The 17,400-nt window shown below is 53.2% G+C and overlaps 1 protein-coding gene across 2 annotated transcripts; it reads right to left on the bottom strand.

Moving 5' to 3' along the window:
• Positions 1–810: 810 nt before the first annotated feature.
• SPI1 (Spi-1 proto-oncogene) lies at positions 811–17,184 on the bottom strand. Of its 2 annotated transcripts, none has more exons than XM_067749072.1 (5): positions 16,941–17,184; positions 14,516–14,615; positions 2,869–3,056; positions 1,934–2,096; positions 811–1,523 (listed from the first exon to the last, which is right to left on the bottom strand). In XM_067749072.1, exons 1-5 carry the CDS (start codon positions 16,983–16,985, stop codon positions 1,204–1,206), a joined length of 816 nt encoding a protein of 271 aa, XP_067605173.1. In that variant the 5' UTR covers positions 16,986–17,184; the 3' UTR covers positions 811–1,203. The 2 variants fall into 2 exon arrangements, with proteins under 2 accessions (XP_067605173.1, XP_067605174.1); XM_067749073.1 differs by having other exon boundaries at positions 14,516–14,612.
• Positions 17,185–17,400: the final 216 nt, after the last annotated feature.

Genomic DNA, 17,400 nt, shown 5'->3' with positions numbered 1-17,400 from the left:
AGGCTTCATTCCTGCTCCTGACCAAGCTGCACGTGACCCCCTTCCGGACACGTAAAGCTTCCCACCTCACACTGCCATGGTGGCCCACATGGGGTGGGATCAGGGATCCCACCCAGGAAGCCTCGTTGTGTGACCTTGGACAAGTTATTTGACCTCTATGAGCCTCAGTTTCCCAGTCTATAACATGGGATGATATTAGATTCCACTTCTCAAGGTTACCATGTAATAAATGGCCCGAAAATCCAGTGTTGTTGTCATTGTTAATTAATATCACCATCACTGGGGTCATAATCTAAAGGTTATGAGTTTAAGCTTCATTGAGGCATTAAGAAAAGAGAATTTATCAGGCGCAGAGGGCTTTTTTTTTTTTTTTTTGCGGTACGCGGGCCTCTCACTGCTGTGGCCTCTCCTGTTGCGGAGCACAGGCTCCGGACGCGCAGGCTCGGCGGCCATGGCTCACGGGCCCAGCCGCTCCGCGGCATGTGGGATCTTCGCGAACCGGGGCACGAACCTGTGTCCCCTGCATCGGCAGGCGGACTCTCAACCACTGCGCCACCAGGGAAGCCCGCAGAGGGCTTTTTAATGATTTATTCCTCTAAGAACAACTAAGGATTCGTTCTTTCCACCGGCTCTGACTCCTAGTCAGGCACGAAGTGTCATCTTTCCTCACGTCCCCAGCAACCAGCATTGGGTAGTATCCTTGGTAAATGCCCGATGGACAGATGAGAAAAAGAGAGATCAGATGGGGGGCGGGGAGCAGACAAGGTGCACAAAAAATTTTAAAAGAGACTCTCTGTGCTGCAAGAGGACTCACTGAGAATAACTTTAATAACTGGTATTCCTGAGGAAGCTGATGGGGGAGAGGTGTGGAGAGAAAGGGATGCTTAAAGAGGAAGGTTCAATTTACACAAATACGATGACTTCGAACTCCCAAGGAAGCACCCCTGGTACTAAGGAAGCTGACCCTTGCTGGGGCCAGACGCCCAGGTGGCTTTCTGGAGCCGGGGCTGGAGTCCTGGTGGGAGGCGAAGCAGGGGTGTGGGCGGGGCTTGGAGGAGGAGGGGGTGGGCGGGGAGGCGAGGCCTGGCCCGCCCCAGTCCTGCCCCTGGCCCCTGGGAGCTTCCCCCCTGTGTCCGGCCGGGCGGGGGGTTAATGCTATGGCCAGAGGGGAGGCCTGGCGGCCCGGCGGGCTCGGGCCTGGGCTCAGTGGGGCGGGTGGCGCCGCTCGGCCAGGCCCCCGCGGCCCAGCACCTCCCCACTGAACTGGTAGGTGAGCTTCTTCTTGACTTTCTTGACCTCGCCCGTCTTGCCGTAGTTGCGAAGCGCGCGGGCCATCTTCTGGTAGGTCATCTTCTTGCGGTTGCCTTTCTGGATGCCCCAGCGGTGCGCCAGCGCCTCCTTGTGCTTGGACGAGAACTGGAAGGTGCCCTTGTCCTTGTCCACCCACCAGATGCTGTCCTTCATGTCGCCACTGCGCAGCAGGTCCAGCAGGAACTGGTACAGGCGGATCTTCTTCTTGCTGCCTGCGGCCGGAGGTGGTCAGCGCCCACGCGGGGACCCAGTCCGCCTCCCCCTGACGTGGGACCCCCCGGGGTGGTCTCTGGGGAAAGGTCACCAGCGAGCATGCGCACACCCACTGCCACGCTCGGCCTCGGCACACGTGCTCAGACACGTGCGCGGGGACAGACTGCCCCAGGCGCCCTCATTAAACACACGTGAAGACACATGTCGTCAAACACTCATGCGCGCGCGCGCGCGCGCGCGCACACACACACACACACACACACACACACACACACCCATACACACGCACTCAGCTCTGTGGCTTGACTGCCGAGTCCGTCGGCCTTGGCCGCGGTGGGTACGGGGCGCACGGACGGACCGGGTCACGGCTGGGCCCAGGCTGGGTCAGGGGTGGGACTGGGCCCCCTACCTGTCTCCCCGTGCAGCAGGCCAGGCCCTGGCTCCAGGCCGTCGGCCTCCCCGTCAGACACCTCCAGTGGGGGGCTCTGCCGCTCACCCTCCTCCTCATCCGAGCTGGGCTGAGCCGGGGACAGGGAGGGGTACGGGAGGCACATCCGGGGCAGGTAGGAGACCTGGAAAGGCGGCGGAAGGAGGGTTGAGGTCACTGAGGGGCAGTTCAAAGCTCAGGGCTGCCAGGTCGGGGTCGACTGCGTGAGAGAAGAGGGGGTGCTGGCGCGGGGCAGAGGGATTTGGGAGAAGGCTGGGCACCTTGAAGGTCAGGCGGGGTCACCCCACACAGGGGGCAGGTTATGGGGACAAGGGGCCCCTGAATTCCCACGCATCTCCCTGGTTCAGGGCGGCGTGGCCCGGGGAAGGAAGCGCACGGACCGGCAGCAGCCCTGGGGGGAAGAGGTGCTAGAGAGTCAGGCAGTGGAGCGAACGGGGTTGTGTAGGCGAGTGGCAAGGGCACCAAGAGGCGGTGGAGGTCCGTGAGGGTCGTGAAGGTCAGTGGAGGTCACTGACTGGGGTTAGGGTCGCTGGGGAGGAGGAGGGGCCGTAGAGGTCAGTGGAGGTCAGGGCACAGGGACTTGGGTGCCGGATCCGTGAGGGGTCAGCGAATGGGGGTCGGGAGGTGCCCAGGGCCGGGCCTTCAGGCTCGGGAGGATCAGTGGGGACGCGGGGATGATCTGGGCTCTGTCCATGGTGGGGCGAGAGGAGATAAGGGGTGTGGGGTCACGGGGTCAGTCGGGGGGTCAGGAGGCGGCCGTTGAAGCTCTGGCCGCCGTTGGCGCTGTGAGGCAGGAAGCCGAGTTGAGTAAGAGCCCGCGTCAGCTTCCTGCGAAGCGCCGGCCTCACCGCAGGCCACGGGCTGGGCTGGGCCAGGCCGGGTGGCCCCGCACGCACCTGGTGGCCAAGGCTGGCGTGGGTGGGCGCCATGGGTGTGTCGAGCACGTGCATCTGCTCCAGCTCCATGTGGCGGTAGAGCTGCTGCAGCTGCGGGGCCTGCACGCTCTGCAGCTCCGTGAAGTGGTTCTCGGGGAAGGTCTCGAACTCGCTGTGCATGTGGTGCGGGTGGAAGTCCCAGTAATGGTCTGGGGGGCAGGGCAGGAAAGGTTTATGCTAATTAAAGAATAATAATGCCAGGCCCGTGTCACCGTATAATAATCGCCACGGACCAGGCTGGACGGCAAGTTGACATTAATCACCTCACGCCCCACCCTGTTGTTTTCCGACCCCCATTCTATAGATGAGGATACTGAGGCTTGGAGGGGCTACATAGCACGCCTGCAGTCAAAGGCCTCATCCGTGGCAGAGCTGGGACCCAGGTCCGAGGCAAAGGCTGTGTTCTCAACAACCGTTCTACCCTGCCACGCGTGCGATCACAAGGACGCAGGCTTTTGAGCCAAAGAGTCCGAATCCTGGCTCTGCCGTTTACTTTGTGTGTGACCTCAAACGCGTGCATGGACCCCTCTGGCCTCCGTTGACTCACCTATAAAGTGGGGTTAATAGTTACCGGGAGGATACACATGAGTTCACAGTTGTAAAACCTCCTAGGCCCAGAGCCAGCCCTTGGGGAATGTTGAGTCCCCTCTCCTCCCCTTAAGACCCAGCCGCGGTCCCTGAGCTGACTGGCTGCCCACCGTCACAGCTCACAGCCTTGTCACGTGGCCAAGGTGTGACTGCAAAGTCACAGGGCTGACATTCCTCACACGCCGGAACTTGTCTGGGCTCCCGGTGCCGCTCCCTCAAGGCCATGTCCTTGGGCAGCTCCACCTGTGTTCCAGCAAAGATGCGGGGACCCGAGGCTTTCCCAGAAACTCCCTGGTGGGTGCTTTCAGAGTCTGCGGTAGGGTGGCTTTGAGTTTGGGGAATAGCTACGTGCCACTGGGAGCCCTGCCTGGGACTGGAGCCGGCCTTCAACACGGTTTCTCTGGGCACCATTTCCAGGAACAAAAACTGCCACATGTCTGAGGACTTCCTGGGGTCCAAAAGAAGATGTGGTGATAAAGTGACAAGAGGGATTTTCTCGTGCGTCCAAAGAGGGAGTGTACAGGGTGCTAAGCCAGGTTGGCGTCTCCAGGACAAACACAGGGCCGCGTAGGGGGACCATCACCTGCCTGGTGTGCGTGTACGTGTGTGTGTGTGTGTGTGTGTGTGTGTGTGTGTGTCTTTCTGTTTCTTTCTCACAAACACATACTCACACATCCCTAAGAAATGACATGTGTTGTTTTGGCTCTGCACTGGTTATCAGAAGACTCACTTTCGAATCTTGCTCTGTGGTGGCTTTGCTGTGTGACCCTGGACAAGACATTTTATCTCCCTGAGCCTCTGATTCCCCACTGCAAAAGTCAGAGACCCAACTGAGTGGTTACTGAGGTCCAGTCCACGTGTGGAATCATTTGAACCCACAATCCAGGCTCCCACCTCCGTGAAGCCGCATGGAGAGAGAAAGTACATGATTTGGCCAGAGCTGGGTTCGAATCCTGACTCTGCCACTTAGCCCTGAGCGACACCGGGCAGGTCATTCTACTTCTCTATGCCTGTTGCCTCAGTTGCGAGATGGAGCTAATAATTACACCCATCTCATAGGCTTGCTGTGAGGATTAAATGAGCTAATGCCCGTAAAGCACTTAGAACAGAACAGGACACAAAAGAAGACTCGGTAGAACATTAACTATCATCGTCATTATGGTAATTAGTAGTATTAATGTTTAATGCTCGCTTTAGAGAGCCTAAGTCAGCACTTGAGCAAACAGCAGATGCTTTAATATGTGTGAGTTCCTCATCTTCCCTTGCTCCCTGCCACCTTAGCCTGTGGCCCAGAGAAATAGTTTGAGGGCCCTGGCTGTCACTTTCTCCCAGAGGCTGGAGTTGGGGGCCTAGCGCTGCACCGAGGGCAGGGACTGGTTTTGTTCGCCTCTGTATTCCCAGTGCCTAGACGCAGTAGGCACTGAACAAACATTTCTGGAATGAATGAATGAATGAGTAAATCCTATCCTCTTAAGAACTCTGACTCTCCTTCAGAAAATTATCCAAATCTGAAGGGAAAACAAAACACAGCAACATTGAATTTGTACTTTCATCTTGCCGTGAGTTAACAAGACCCAGAAATTCTCCACTTGCTCTGGGAGGGTTCGCTTTGTCTTTTAGCGAGGGGCTCTTTGGGGCCCTGGGATTTGGTGAGTGGATCCAGGTTCCTCTTTAGCTGTAGAGCTGCCCTCTGGCCCCACTCCTGGCCCTTCCCATTTTTGCCTTCTCCTGCCCAGGCTGAAGTGCCCAGATTGTTATAGGATGCTGTGTCCTGCCCACCAACCCCACATGCTCACACCTACTCCAGTTCTGGGTTGGGGAGCCCCTGTGTTCTGTCTTTCTCTCCTGCTCCCCACTTCTGTTCTAGCTCCTCCTGAGACCCATGGGCTCACTCTGGTGGGCCCAGCCTGAGGCCAGCACTTTCCATAGCAGGTCTCAGTACACCCTCGTTGGAGTCACTTTGGGGGCTGGAAAAGCCCCAGCCCACTGGAGACCCACGGAATCATCAGCGCCAACAGGAGACCTGGGAATCTGGCCTTTAAGAGGATCCTAAGGAGGTTCCTTGGCTCACTGAGGCTCTGGAAACCTGCCCCAGGGTCCCCTGAAAGCTGCAACAGAGACTCTTGGGCTACAATTAAGGTTTCAAAAAGCCCAACGGAAAGCTTGCCTTTACCCTTGATTTGAGGGCTTAGCATTTATGTAATAAATGCTGTCTGTTTGGTAGGCAGAGGCGTTCCAAGGATGGGGCCCTCTGAAGGAACACAATGCCAGGAGTCCATCCTAATGCAAAGGTCAGCACTCCTGGGCTCTTTGGACCTCATTTCTGCATGACTGCTCATGAATGCATTGCTTTATCCCTTTTTGTCACTTCAAGAGGTCACCCAGACTATCCTGCAACTTCTGCCCCTTTAGCATGAACTCTGCTCCTCAAAAGAATGTAGTGTGCTTTGCATATCTGGAGATAGCTCTGGACCCTCCCTTCTACAGCCTGTTAGGCACCCAACACGTACTAGGCCTCAATCAATATTTGATTAAGTGACCAATAAATGTTAACTTTTAATGTGTTTTTTATGTACCAGGCACTATGCTAAGTACTTAATCCACATTATCTCATTTAATCCTCACCTTAGCTCTGACAAGGTGGCCACTATATTATGATATTCCTTTTGCATATGAGGAAACTGTGACTCAAAGGCATTAAGTCCCTTGTCCATAGACAGTCATTGGTAGAGTCAGGATCCAAACCCACCTATGTATGACTCCAGGAACTAAACTCTTACCACTACGCCATACCACCTCTCAGGAAAAAGACTGCTAAGGAAAGCTTTAAGTAAGGCCCTTGGTGACAGAGAGAATTTACAGGCTGCTCTTATCCATCTGTCTGTCTACCGTCATTTACCCCTCATTCATTATTCATCATCCGTCCATCCACCCATCCGTCATCCACCCATCATCCATCCATCCACCCATCACCCATCCGTCCACCCATCCATCATCCACCCATCATCCATCCATCCACCCATCCATCATCCACCCATCCATCCGTCCTTCCACCCATCCATCCATCCATCCACCCATCCATCATCCACCCATCATCCATCCATCCACCCATCCATCCGTCCATCCACCCATCCATCATCCAACCATCATCCATCCGTCCACCCATCCATCCGTCCTTCCACCCATCCATCCGTCCATCCATCATCCACCCATCACCCATCCGTCCACCCATCCATCATCCAACCATAATCCATCTATCATCCACCCATTCATCATCCATCATTTAATCCATCCATCCATTATCCATCCATCCATCCTTCCCATCCATCATTGAACCTTCATTCATCCAGCCAACAATTACCCATTTACCAAAATCTTTCACTTTCTCCCTGTAAACCAGCTCCCAATCTGGGACCAAAGTCCTGCCCACACATTCCTATTCTAACTCAGTTTTTTGGTGTCACTAATACCTGCATGTCACTAGGACAAAAATAAAATGATATTTAAAACAACCCCCCGCCCCCCTCCCCGCCACACACACAAAATTCAAGCCTTAAGTGTCATTCAGTTGACCTTTTCTCCTCAGAGCAGAAACCCCAGCCTGAAGCCAGGCCTCACCCCAGGGAAGGAGAAGTAAGATCAAGATAAGAGAAGGAAGATGAGGAATTAAGAAAGCAAGGGATGAGAAGAAAACCTTCACAGGAAATCACAGACCAGTGGACGAGGGCTCCTTAAGCCCAGCCCTCCTGCAAATTGTTCAGATATGGAAACTGAGGGCCAGAGAGCAGAGAGTTCCGGGTCTCATGTTTCTTGTTACTTTCTACATCGTATCCTAACTATTAAGGTTTTAGTTATTTCCCTTGTTACAAAGATATAGGACCTGTGTTTTATTCACTCTACAGCACCTAGCAATGTGCCTGGCATGTAAAAGATGCTTAGCATATATTTATTAGATGTATAAGTCAGTGGGAGATGCATGGAGGGTTTGGTGGGGGGAAGGAAGAACACTTGGAAAGGTGAATGAATGGATGATTAGATGAATATGTGAATAAATTGGTGGATGGTCTATTGTATGAAAAGATGAATAAGTGTTTGGAAAGATAGAAGGACAAGAGAAGGGTCATACTTTGGAACTCCATTTCCTTCAACAATCCCACTGCAAATAGCAAATCCTATCACACCCATTAGGATGGCTACTATCAAAAAACAGAACAACAAGGACCTACTGTATAGTGCAGAGAATTATATTCAATATCTTGTAATAACCTATAATGGAAAAGAATCTGAAAAAGAATATATATAACTCAGTGAATCACTTTGTTGTACATCTGAAACTAACACAACATTGTAAATTATCTATACTTCAATTTAAAAAATGGTTTAAAAAACAGAAAATAGGGGGCTTCCCCTGTGGCGCAATAGTTGAGAGTCCGCCTGCCGATGCAGGGGACGCGGGTTCGTGCCCCGGTCCGGGAGGATCCCACATGCCGCGTAGCGGCTGGGCCCGTGAGCCATGGCCGCTGAGCCTGCGCGTCCGGAGCCTGTGCTCCGCAACGGGAGAGGCCACAGCAGTGAGAGCCCGCGTACCACACACACACAAAAGAAAACAGAAAATAACAAGTGTTGGCAAGGATGTGGAGAAATGGAATCCCTGTGCAGTGTTGGTAGGAATGTAAAATGGTGCAGCCACTATGGAAAACAGTATGGTGGGTCCTCAAAAAATTAAAAATAGAATTACCTTATAATCCAACAGTTCCACTTCTGGGTATATATCCCAAAAGAACTGAAAGCAGGATCTCAAAAAGATATTTTTATACCCATGTTCACAGCAGCATTGCTCACAATAGCCAAAAGGTAGAAGCAAGTCACGTGTCCATCAAGAGATGGATGGATAAACAAAATGTGGTATAAACGTATGATGGAATATTATCCAGCTTTAAAAAGGAAGGAAATTCTGACCTATGCTGCAACGTCGATGAACCTTGAGGATATTATATGCTCAGTAAAATAAGCCAGTCACAAAAAGAGAGATACTGCATGATTCCATGAATATGAAGTAGTTACTGTAGTCAAGTTCATAGAAACAGAAAGTAGAATGGTGGTTGCCAGGGTCTGAGGGGAGGGGGCAATGGGGAGTTATTGTCTAATTGGTACAGAGTGTCAGTTTTGCAAGATGAAAAGAGTTCTGGGGATGGATGGTGGTGACGGTTGCGCAACAATGTGAATGTTCTTAATGCCACTGAACTGTACATTTGAAAATGGTTAAGATAGTAAATTTTAAATTATGTGCATTTTATCACAGTTTAAAAATAATAATAATAAATAGCAAATTCTGTGAGCTCTACCTTCAGAATCTATCCTAAATCTGTCTGCTCCTTTCCTTTTTTTCCTTTTCTTTTTTTTTGGCCACGCTGTGTGGCTTGTGGGATTTTAGTTCCCCAACCAGGGATCGAACCTGGGCTCTCAGCAGCGAGAGCACAGAGTCCTAACCACTGGACCGCCAGGGAAGTCCCTGTCTGCTCCTTTCTGTCTCTCTCGCCACCACCCTTGTCCAAGCCACCGTCATCTCTCGCCTGGATTATTCCAGTGGTTTTCTACTGTGCTTTCCCCCCGTTCCTACTCTTGTCTCCTCTCCATCTACTCTCCACACAGCAGCCAGAGTGATCTTTTTAAAAGCTTATTCAGTGGAACCACTAGGTATTGGGAGAAGATACTGAAAACTTCCAGAGAGACAAAACAAAACCAAACAGAAAAAAAAAAAACCAAAAAACAAAAAAATCACCAAAAATGGTTACATTCAAAAAGAGGACATAGAATGACATCAGATTTCCTAAGAAAAACTCTAGTAACCAGAGGACAGTAGAGAAATGCTTTCAATTTCAGTGAGAAAAAAAATGATTTTCAACTTAGATTTCTGTACACAGCCAAACTACTGTTAATCAAGTGAGAGCATAAAGACACCAGGTAAAACAAACAACAAGAACAAAACCTTACCTCCCATACATCCTTTCTTAGGAGAGTATAATGAGAAGAGCAATAAATCCTTATATAGTGTTCACTGTTCTAAGCATTTTAACTGTAGTAACTCATTCCTTCCTTACAGCAATCCTGTGAAGTAGGTATCATTAAGAAGAAGTTGAAGGACTTCCCTGGTGGCGCAGTGGTTAAGAATCCGCCTGCCAACGCAGGAGACATGGGTTCGAGCCCTGGTCCGGGAAGATCCCACGTGCCGCGGAGCAACTAAGCCCGTACGCCACAACTACTGAACCTGTGCCCTAGAGCCCGTGAGCCACAACTACTGAGTCTGTGTGCCACAACTACTGAAGCCTGTGTGCCTGAGCCGGAGCTCCGCAAAAAGAGAAGCCACCGCAATGAGAAGCCTGCGCACTGCAATGAAGAGTAGCCCCCCTCGTGGCAACTAGAGAAAACCCACGCCCAGCAACGAAGACCCAACCCAGCCAAAAATAAATAAATAAATTTATAAAAAGAAAGAAGAAGTTGGGGCACAGAGGGGTGAGATGTCTTGCCCCAGGTCACCCCACCCAGTAGTGAGGAGTTGGGGTGTGACTCCCAGCAGCCTGGTTGCAGCGTGAGGTCTCCATCTCCCTGCTACACTGACCCTCAGAAACACAGCGACGAGAAAGTACAGGTAATCAAAGTACGCCATGTGGCTCAGCTGTGAGTAATATTCACATGGTCCTAATAATGGAAAATTCAGATACTGATTTAACAAAAGTTAGAATACAGAGGAAGACAAACACTGTATGATCTCACTTATAGGTGGAATCTAAAGAAAAAGCTAAATTCAGAGAAAGAGATCAGATTTGTGGTTGCCAGAAGTAGTGGTGGGGAGAGGGACAGGGGAAATTGGGTGATGGTGGTCTAAGGTACAAACTTCCAGGTGTTGGGTGGGGATGTTGTGTACACGATGACTATAGTTAACACTGCTGTGTGGCAACTTTGAAAGTCAAGAGAGTTTCGCCTAAAAGTTCTCATTACAAGGGGAAAAAAATTCTTTTGTAAGTATATGAGGTGATGGATGTTAACTAAACTTATGTGGTAATCATTTCACAATGTACATGTGTGTGAGGTCATTATGCTGTCACACCTTACACTTATACACTTACGTTGTATGCCCATTACAGTAATAAAATGATAAAGAAGGGAAAAAGTTACTATAAGTATCTTGGTATATGTGGAGAAGTGTGAGTGTGAGTGTGTGTGTGTGTGTTATAAATACCTAGAAAGTCAAGTTCTCATCTTTCATAGTACAAGTGAACAGATGCCTCAAAGTAAAAAATCAAGCTAGATTCATCTCCACCTAGCATATAGAAAGTACTCAATAAATGTATGTGAATGAATAAATAAAGGCTGTTCTAAGTCTCTATTTCAAATCTTCATATATACACTTACATAGCCCTGTAATAGAAAGACTAGAGAAATAGCTTTTATCTATCTCTGGTTGTTATGTATGCCATGGAGGAATGACTATGATAAGTTTATGTAAAAAGTAGCAGATTGCAGAACAGTATGACACTACAGTCCACTTTTGAACGGATAGAATATGCACATGTGGACGTATACACTTACAAACATACAGGATTATACATGTCAAATAAAATATCTGCAAGGATAGACCAAGGTGCTGTCAGGGAAGAATAAGAACGGGAAGAGGCTAATATTTCACTTGCTATGCTGTTGTATTTTAAAATTGTTTGCAATGGGTATTTCTTGTTTTAATAATTAAAATTAAACACAATTTATTTAGATTTTTACCACACACACACACACACACACACACACAAAGATTATTCAGATCATGTCATTTCCCTGCTCAGAACCCTCCAATGGCTTCCCATTAGATGCAGGATAAAACCCAAACTTCTGCCACGGCCATCACGCCCTGGGTGATCTGCCCCCTGCAGACCCCTCTGGCTTCATTTTGTTTCTGCCCCCCTGTGCTCACTGGCCACTCTGGTCCTCGGGGGAGGTCCCTCCTGCTCTTGCACTTGCTGTTCTCTCTCCCTAGAACACCTGTCCCTACCTGCCTTGACATTCATGTTCCTTCCCTGCACTCAGATTTCCACTCAGCTGCCACCTCCTCACAGGCCTTCCTTGACCACCCAGTTAAAGTGTCCCCCACCTAGACACTCCGAATCACGTTACTCTACTTTCCATAGGACTTATTAGTACATGTCTGTTAGTTTGATTTTTCACTGTCTCTCTCCCTCACTGGACTGTAAGCTCTACAAGGGCAGTGGCCTTGCCTGGCCTGCTCATCATGGAACCTCCAGTGCCTAGAACAGTTTCTGGCGAATGGCATATAATCAGAGGTTATTTGGTGGATGGACAAATGAGGGGATGAGTGGACAAGTGGATTGGACAATAAGTGTTGGAAGAATGGGTGGGTGGCTGGTGGGTGGGAGGGGAGTGGATGGATGGATGAGTGGGTGCCTGGCTGGCTGTCATCTGGGGCATTGGAAAATGACCCACTTGATCTGTCACAGAACCTTCTGTGCTTCTCTACTCTCTCAGCTGCTTCATCCCTTCCGCCTGGGGGGATTCAGTAAAGCTAACATACTATGTCCTGAAAGTTTACTGGGCCTTGTACTCAGTATATTACCTCATATATTACATGTGTTAACCTCATTTAATCATTGCAACTCTGTGGAGTGTTTTCATGACCTCAGTTTTATAGATGAAGAAACAGGGGCTTAGAGGGGTTAAGTCACTTGCTCCAAGGTTACACACTAGTGAGTGATGGAGCCAGGATTAGACCCAGGTCTGGCCCCAGTGCCTTTTCACTAAGCCTCACCACCTAAAAATACAGATGCAGAGGACGTGCAGGAACAGGTGGAAGAATGTGCGGGTGTCTCTACTCTTGAGTCTTCAGAGAATACCTTCCAAAAGATATTAAGAAGGGACAGAACAGATGGCCCGGTGGGCCGTGATGGCAGGGGTGTGGCGGGGAGGCGGGGGTTGTGAATAGGGACCAGAACACCTGGGGACACTGAAGGAGTCTATGAAGGGTTTGGGTCTGAAGGACCCAAATGGGGAGCTCACACATCCAATTAGGAGTCACTCCTAGAGCCCCACCCCAGATATAAGGGATCTGCCTGGTCACTGAGCCAGGAAAGCACTGGCTTTCTCTAAAGTGCTCACTCCATCAGCCCACCCCAGGCCTAGCTGGTTTCTAGATATATAAACCCATAGCACACCCATATCACAGGAGGAGAAAATGAGGCTTCAATAGACCCAAAAGAAATGCACCCAAACCCAATGAAACCGCGAAGGGGTCAGGCCAGAGGAGAAAGGATCCCTAATGCTGGAAGGGGTCAGAAGTAGCCCTGAGCTTGCTGGGACCCGAGCTGTCCTGCTGCCTGAAGCCACCAGGGGGCGCCAGTCCTCAAACAGGGACTTTCTCTGGTCCCGAACTGCTTGGTGGAAGGGTGTGTGCGCAGGTTTCTGGATCAGGGAGACCCAGCCCTTGACCCTGGCAGCGGGGGGATCTGGGGATAGAGTTGGATGAGGGACACTCTCTAAATTGTCTGGATTTTCCACAGAGAGGATGCATTTCTTGTAGAATTATAAACAAGCTTAAACGGATGAGAAAAAGGGTATTTTTAAAGACTTTCTAGCCCTAGAGCTCTGAAAGAAGCCTGTGTGTTCCCATATATGACCTTGAAGTACATCCACCACCTACTCCCAAGACACGGCTTCTAGGTATAGTCTTTATAGTAGTTGTCAGGTGTGAGTTCCAGTTGAAACCGTTCGCAAGGTTTGGCATCTGGATGTGAGGGCCCTAAATAAGGACTCACCACAAATGGCATCTCTGGGTGTGGCCGTCAGGTTTAAACGGCCATAGATATGCCAGCAGAATGGAGGTGTGAATGGCTCCCAGGTGTGGCCCTCAGGTGTGAAACCTTCCTCAGCTGTGGCACATAGCACACCTGTCCCTCTGGGACTGCAGAAACCCCAGTGTCTGGCCTGCCCAGGTCTCAGACCCCCCGAAGAATCCTCCAGTGAAGACCCATTAACTAGGCCACCTGGCCTTTGGTTCAGAGATGTCTCATCGCTATACCAAGATCCACCTCAGGTAACCTCTCTTATCTCCCTGCCCAGGTCCCAGGCGTTGAAGGCCTCTCTCTCCTCCCCTGAATTTGCTTCAGGAACAAGGCTGAGCCTTGGGGGAGCACAGTTAGGCCCAGATGGAAAACGCCCCTGGCCCAGGCCCCATCCTCGCCCCCGCCCCGAACAGACTGGGGTCTTCAGCCCCTACTGAATGAGGGAGTCCTCAGAGCCTTTCCTTCAGCTCAGCAGCTCTCACATAGGAGCGGTTCTGCCCCCCCAGGGGACACTTGGCAATGCCGGAGACATTTTTGGTTGTCATGATTGGCAGTACTGCTGGCATCTAGTGGGTGGAAGCCAGAGATGCTGCCAGATATCCTACAATGCACAAGACAGGCCTCACAACATAGCATTATCCAGCCCAAATGTCAATAGACAAATTCTGCTAGCCACACACAGCAGGGAGCGGGGCTGCCCCAGCAAGGAGATGAGGGGTTAGTGTGTGTATGTGAGACAAGAACGGAGAGGAAGACGGGGAATTGGGGGAGGGGAAGGTGGAAAAGCACTGGGCCTGGAGCAGACCGACAGAGCTGGAGCCCCCTGACCAGCTGTGCCACCTTGTACAAGTCCCGTAGCTGCTTAGCTTGTTTCCTCGTGTGTAAAAAGGCCAAAAGGGTTGGACAAGAAGATAGATGTAGAAGAAGCTAACCCGTGCCTGGATACACCAAGGGTGCCCCATAAATGCAGGCTGGGGGTGTGGGGTGTTGGGAAGCAGGACTGTCGGGGGTCAGGATAGTGAATTCACATCCCCAAGAGCTAACTGGATCTGATTCTCAGAGTTCCAAAGAAGCCCTGGGAATGAGGCTTCTTTCCCTTCTCCCCGGAACCCAGCCGTGCTTGGGCGCGCAGGCCAGGCTGGGGAAGTGGGGCTGGGCCGGGGCCCGGTACTCACCGCTGTGGCTCTCTCCATCACTGCTGAGATAGGGGTAATATTCGTGCGTTTGGCGTTGGTAGAGATCCGTGTCATAGGGAACTAGATCTTCCGATGGCTGCTGAGAGAGGAGGGTGTCAGGGCTGGGAATGTGGCCGGGAGACCGTCTGTATCAGGCTTACAGCCCTCTCTCTGCTTGGAACTGGGAGAGGCCATAGAGAGAGGTAGAGGGGGACCCAGGGGAGCAAGAGCCTTGGCTCCTGCAGAAAGGGGGTGACAGGGACCCTGGAGGTCAGAGGTCAAAAGAGGACCAGGTCTGAGAGGACAGCCCGTCACCTCACACTCATACTCATACTCACATTCTAGCGTGTGCCCGGGTCCCAGCCACACGCACGCACCCTCTCACGGTCACACTGATATGCCTACACCCCCCAAACACATACATACTCCCCGTGACACACTTCTACCCACACTCTTACATGCGAACTCTCACCCCCCCGTCCACTCACAGCCCTCACACTCGCTCTGGGGGTCACTCACACTTACACACGCTTGTCGTCACACACACACACCCCATTATGCACCCACCTGTAGGCACACGCAGCGTCACTGGGATTAACACACGTATCCACCCACTTGCCTGCAAATGCATTAACCCACACACTCATACCCACACCCTTCCTCGGTCACTCTCACTCCACCTACACACTCACGCCACGGCACACACGCTTGTCGTCCTGCTACAGCCCCGCCCTGACACCCACTCTCTCTCTTAGCCGGTGCCCAGGGCCACCACCATTAGCAGTGGCCTTTCACACTGATGGAATTTACAGGACTCACCCAGGCAGGGGCAGGTTTGGGGGCCTCTCCCTCCTCCCCCCTCCTCCTGACACGCTCCCTGGGATGCTCCCTGGTCTTCCCCCCCCCCCCCCCACTGGCATAGGGAATGCTCCCGGAGGCTTCCCAGCAGTCATCAGGCCTTTCCTCGCCCACACAGTGTGAGCCCGAGGATTGCACAACAGTAACTCCGGCCCTCAGGGCTTGGTTCGGCAACCAGGGCTGCCTTGGTAGCCCACCCTCCAAGGACCCACTCTGAGTAGCCCCTGGGCTGGGGCGCGGTGTGGGAGCCCAAGGGGATGTGCCTCCTGCCCCGCTCTAGCTGGAGTTCAGGGATTCAGAGGTCAAGGGTCAGAGACAGGGTGGCCAAACCCCAGGGCCTGTGGCTTTCTGGAGGCAGGGCTGGTCCTCCTCGGGACCACCTCTGTCACCACTGCTGGCCCCCAGGTCGGGGGAGGGTGGGCCAGGGCCAGGTGCCGAAGGGCTGGCTGGTTCTGAGTCCGACCCAGGGAGGAGCCTGGCACTGGGCTTGGAGGCAGCGCAACCCCACAGCGGGATGTCAAGCCCGGGGTGCCTCCCCCAGGCTCTGAGGCCCCGCTGGGGTGGGGCGGGGGGAAGGGAGCTGCCTCCAGGCCGGGAAAGCTGAGTCAGGTGGGCAGGTCCTGCCAAGCCCTTCCCGTCTCCCCCCAGGGCTCCCCACCCCTGCTGAGTTGGGTCAGGGTAGGAAAAGGGAGAGGGGTCCTCTCAGAGGGCCCGGGTCTGACACCTGCCGAAGGCTGCAACTGTCACTGAGGGCAGCAGCAGAGGGGGTCTGCCCCAGACGGCTGCCCTTCCCTCCCCGGGGTCCCCCGGGACTCCTGCTTCTTCACCTCCAGCCTCAGCCCTGCCCCCACTCCAGGCTCCCCCTTGACCTCCCCCAGCTCCCACCCCAGCCCCAATCTCAGCCCCGGGGTGTCCCCAGCACCAGCCCCTGCCCTCCACTCCCTGATCCCCAGCCAGAGCCCACCCCTAACTGCGTGGCTAGCCTCTGCTCCCCTCACTGCTCCGGCCCAGCGCCTGCCCCGACCCCTGCCTCTGCCACTCAGGGCCCAGGGCCCAAGCCCCAGACCCTTGGGGCAACAACCGTGTCCTCTGTACCAGGCCCCAGGCTGGCTGGTGGGGACCCAGGCTTAAGGCAGCCTCAGTCTCCAGAAGCACCCAGGCCACCTCTGGCCTCTTGCCGCCTGCCCTCAAGCCCGTACCGTCCTGGGGACTGGCATCCCCCCCCACACCAGTCTCCCCATTTCCTCCGCCACCACCTCCCTGCCGCCACCCTCACCATCCTCAGCCCTGCACCCTGCCGTGGAGCTCCGGCCTGCCACCCGAGCCCCATCTATAAATAACCGTTCAGGCCCCACCGATCACAGCTCCACCATGGGCTCAGCCCTCAGCCCGCCAGGGCACGCTCCGAGAAAGCCAATGGCCCCCTTGCTGGGTCTCAGGCCGGGAGCTCCAGGGAGGAAACACCAACTTCCCACTGATAGTGGGAGGGCAGCCGGCGGGCTGGCAGGCAGGCGGGTGGGCGTCCGAGGGCCACAGGTTGGGCTGGTGGAGGAGCCCCAATACTCACAGGGGGGACGAGGGGAAACCCTTCCATTTTGCACGCCTGTAACATCCAGCCGAGCTCCGAGCCGGTCAGGTCCCCTGCCTTGGTGGGGGCCAGTGCGGAGCCCCTGGGGATGGGGTGCCCCGTCGGGGGCTGGACGGACTCAGGGCGGGTACAGGGCTCAGGCCTGCCCCTTGAGCTACAGGAGCCCTGGGTGAGCCCCCTCCCTTGACATTGCAGGGCCAGCGCAAGTTCCTGATTTTATCGAAGGCCTGCCGCTGGGAGATAGTCCCCTTGGGGTGACATCACCACCCCAGCCCGTTTGCATAAATCTCTTGCGCTACAGGAAGTCTCTGGCCGGCTGGGGCAGGTGGTGCTCCAGGGGCTGGCCTGGGAGGCCATGGGGGCCAGGCCCCCTGCCCAGAGGAAGCTGGGACTGTGAGGGGCGGCCTTGAGGGCTAGGGTGGGAGGAAGAGTGGGAGGG

Source organism: Pseudorca crassidens, chromosome 9, assembly GCF_039906515.1.
Source record: "Pseudorca crassidens isolate mPseCra1 chromosome 9, mPseCra1.hap1, whole genome shotgun sequence".
Taxonomy (NCBI): domain Eukaryota; kingdom Metazoa; phylum Chordata; class Mammalia; order Artiodactyla; family Delphinidae; genus Pseudorca; species Pseudorca crassidens.
Note: the sequence above shows the minus strand (reverse complement) of the source record. Positions and strands in the feature narration are given on the sequence as shown.

Excerpts from the sequence above, each read along its gene's own strand:
- SPI1 (XM_067749072.1), bottom strand. The coding sequence starts at position 16,985 with ATGTTACAGGCGTGCAAAATGGAAGGGTTTCCCCTCGTCCCCCCT. Across the intron at positions 3,057-14,515 it reads TGATGGAGAGAGCCACAGCG|ACCATTACTGGGACTTCCAC; the intron begins GTGAGTACCGGG and ends CCTGCCCCCCAG. Across the intron at positions 2,097-2,868 it reads ACGCCAGCCTTGGCCACCAG|GTCTCCTACCTGCCCCGGAT; the intron begins GTGCGTGCGGGG and ends CCGCCTTTCCAG.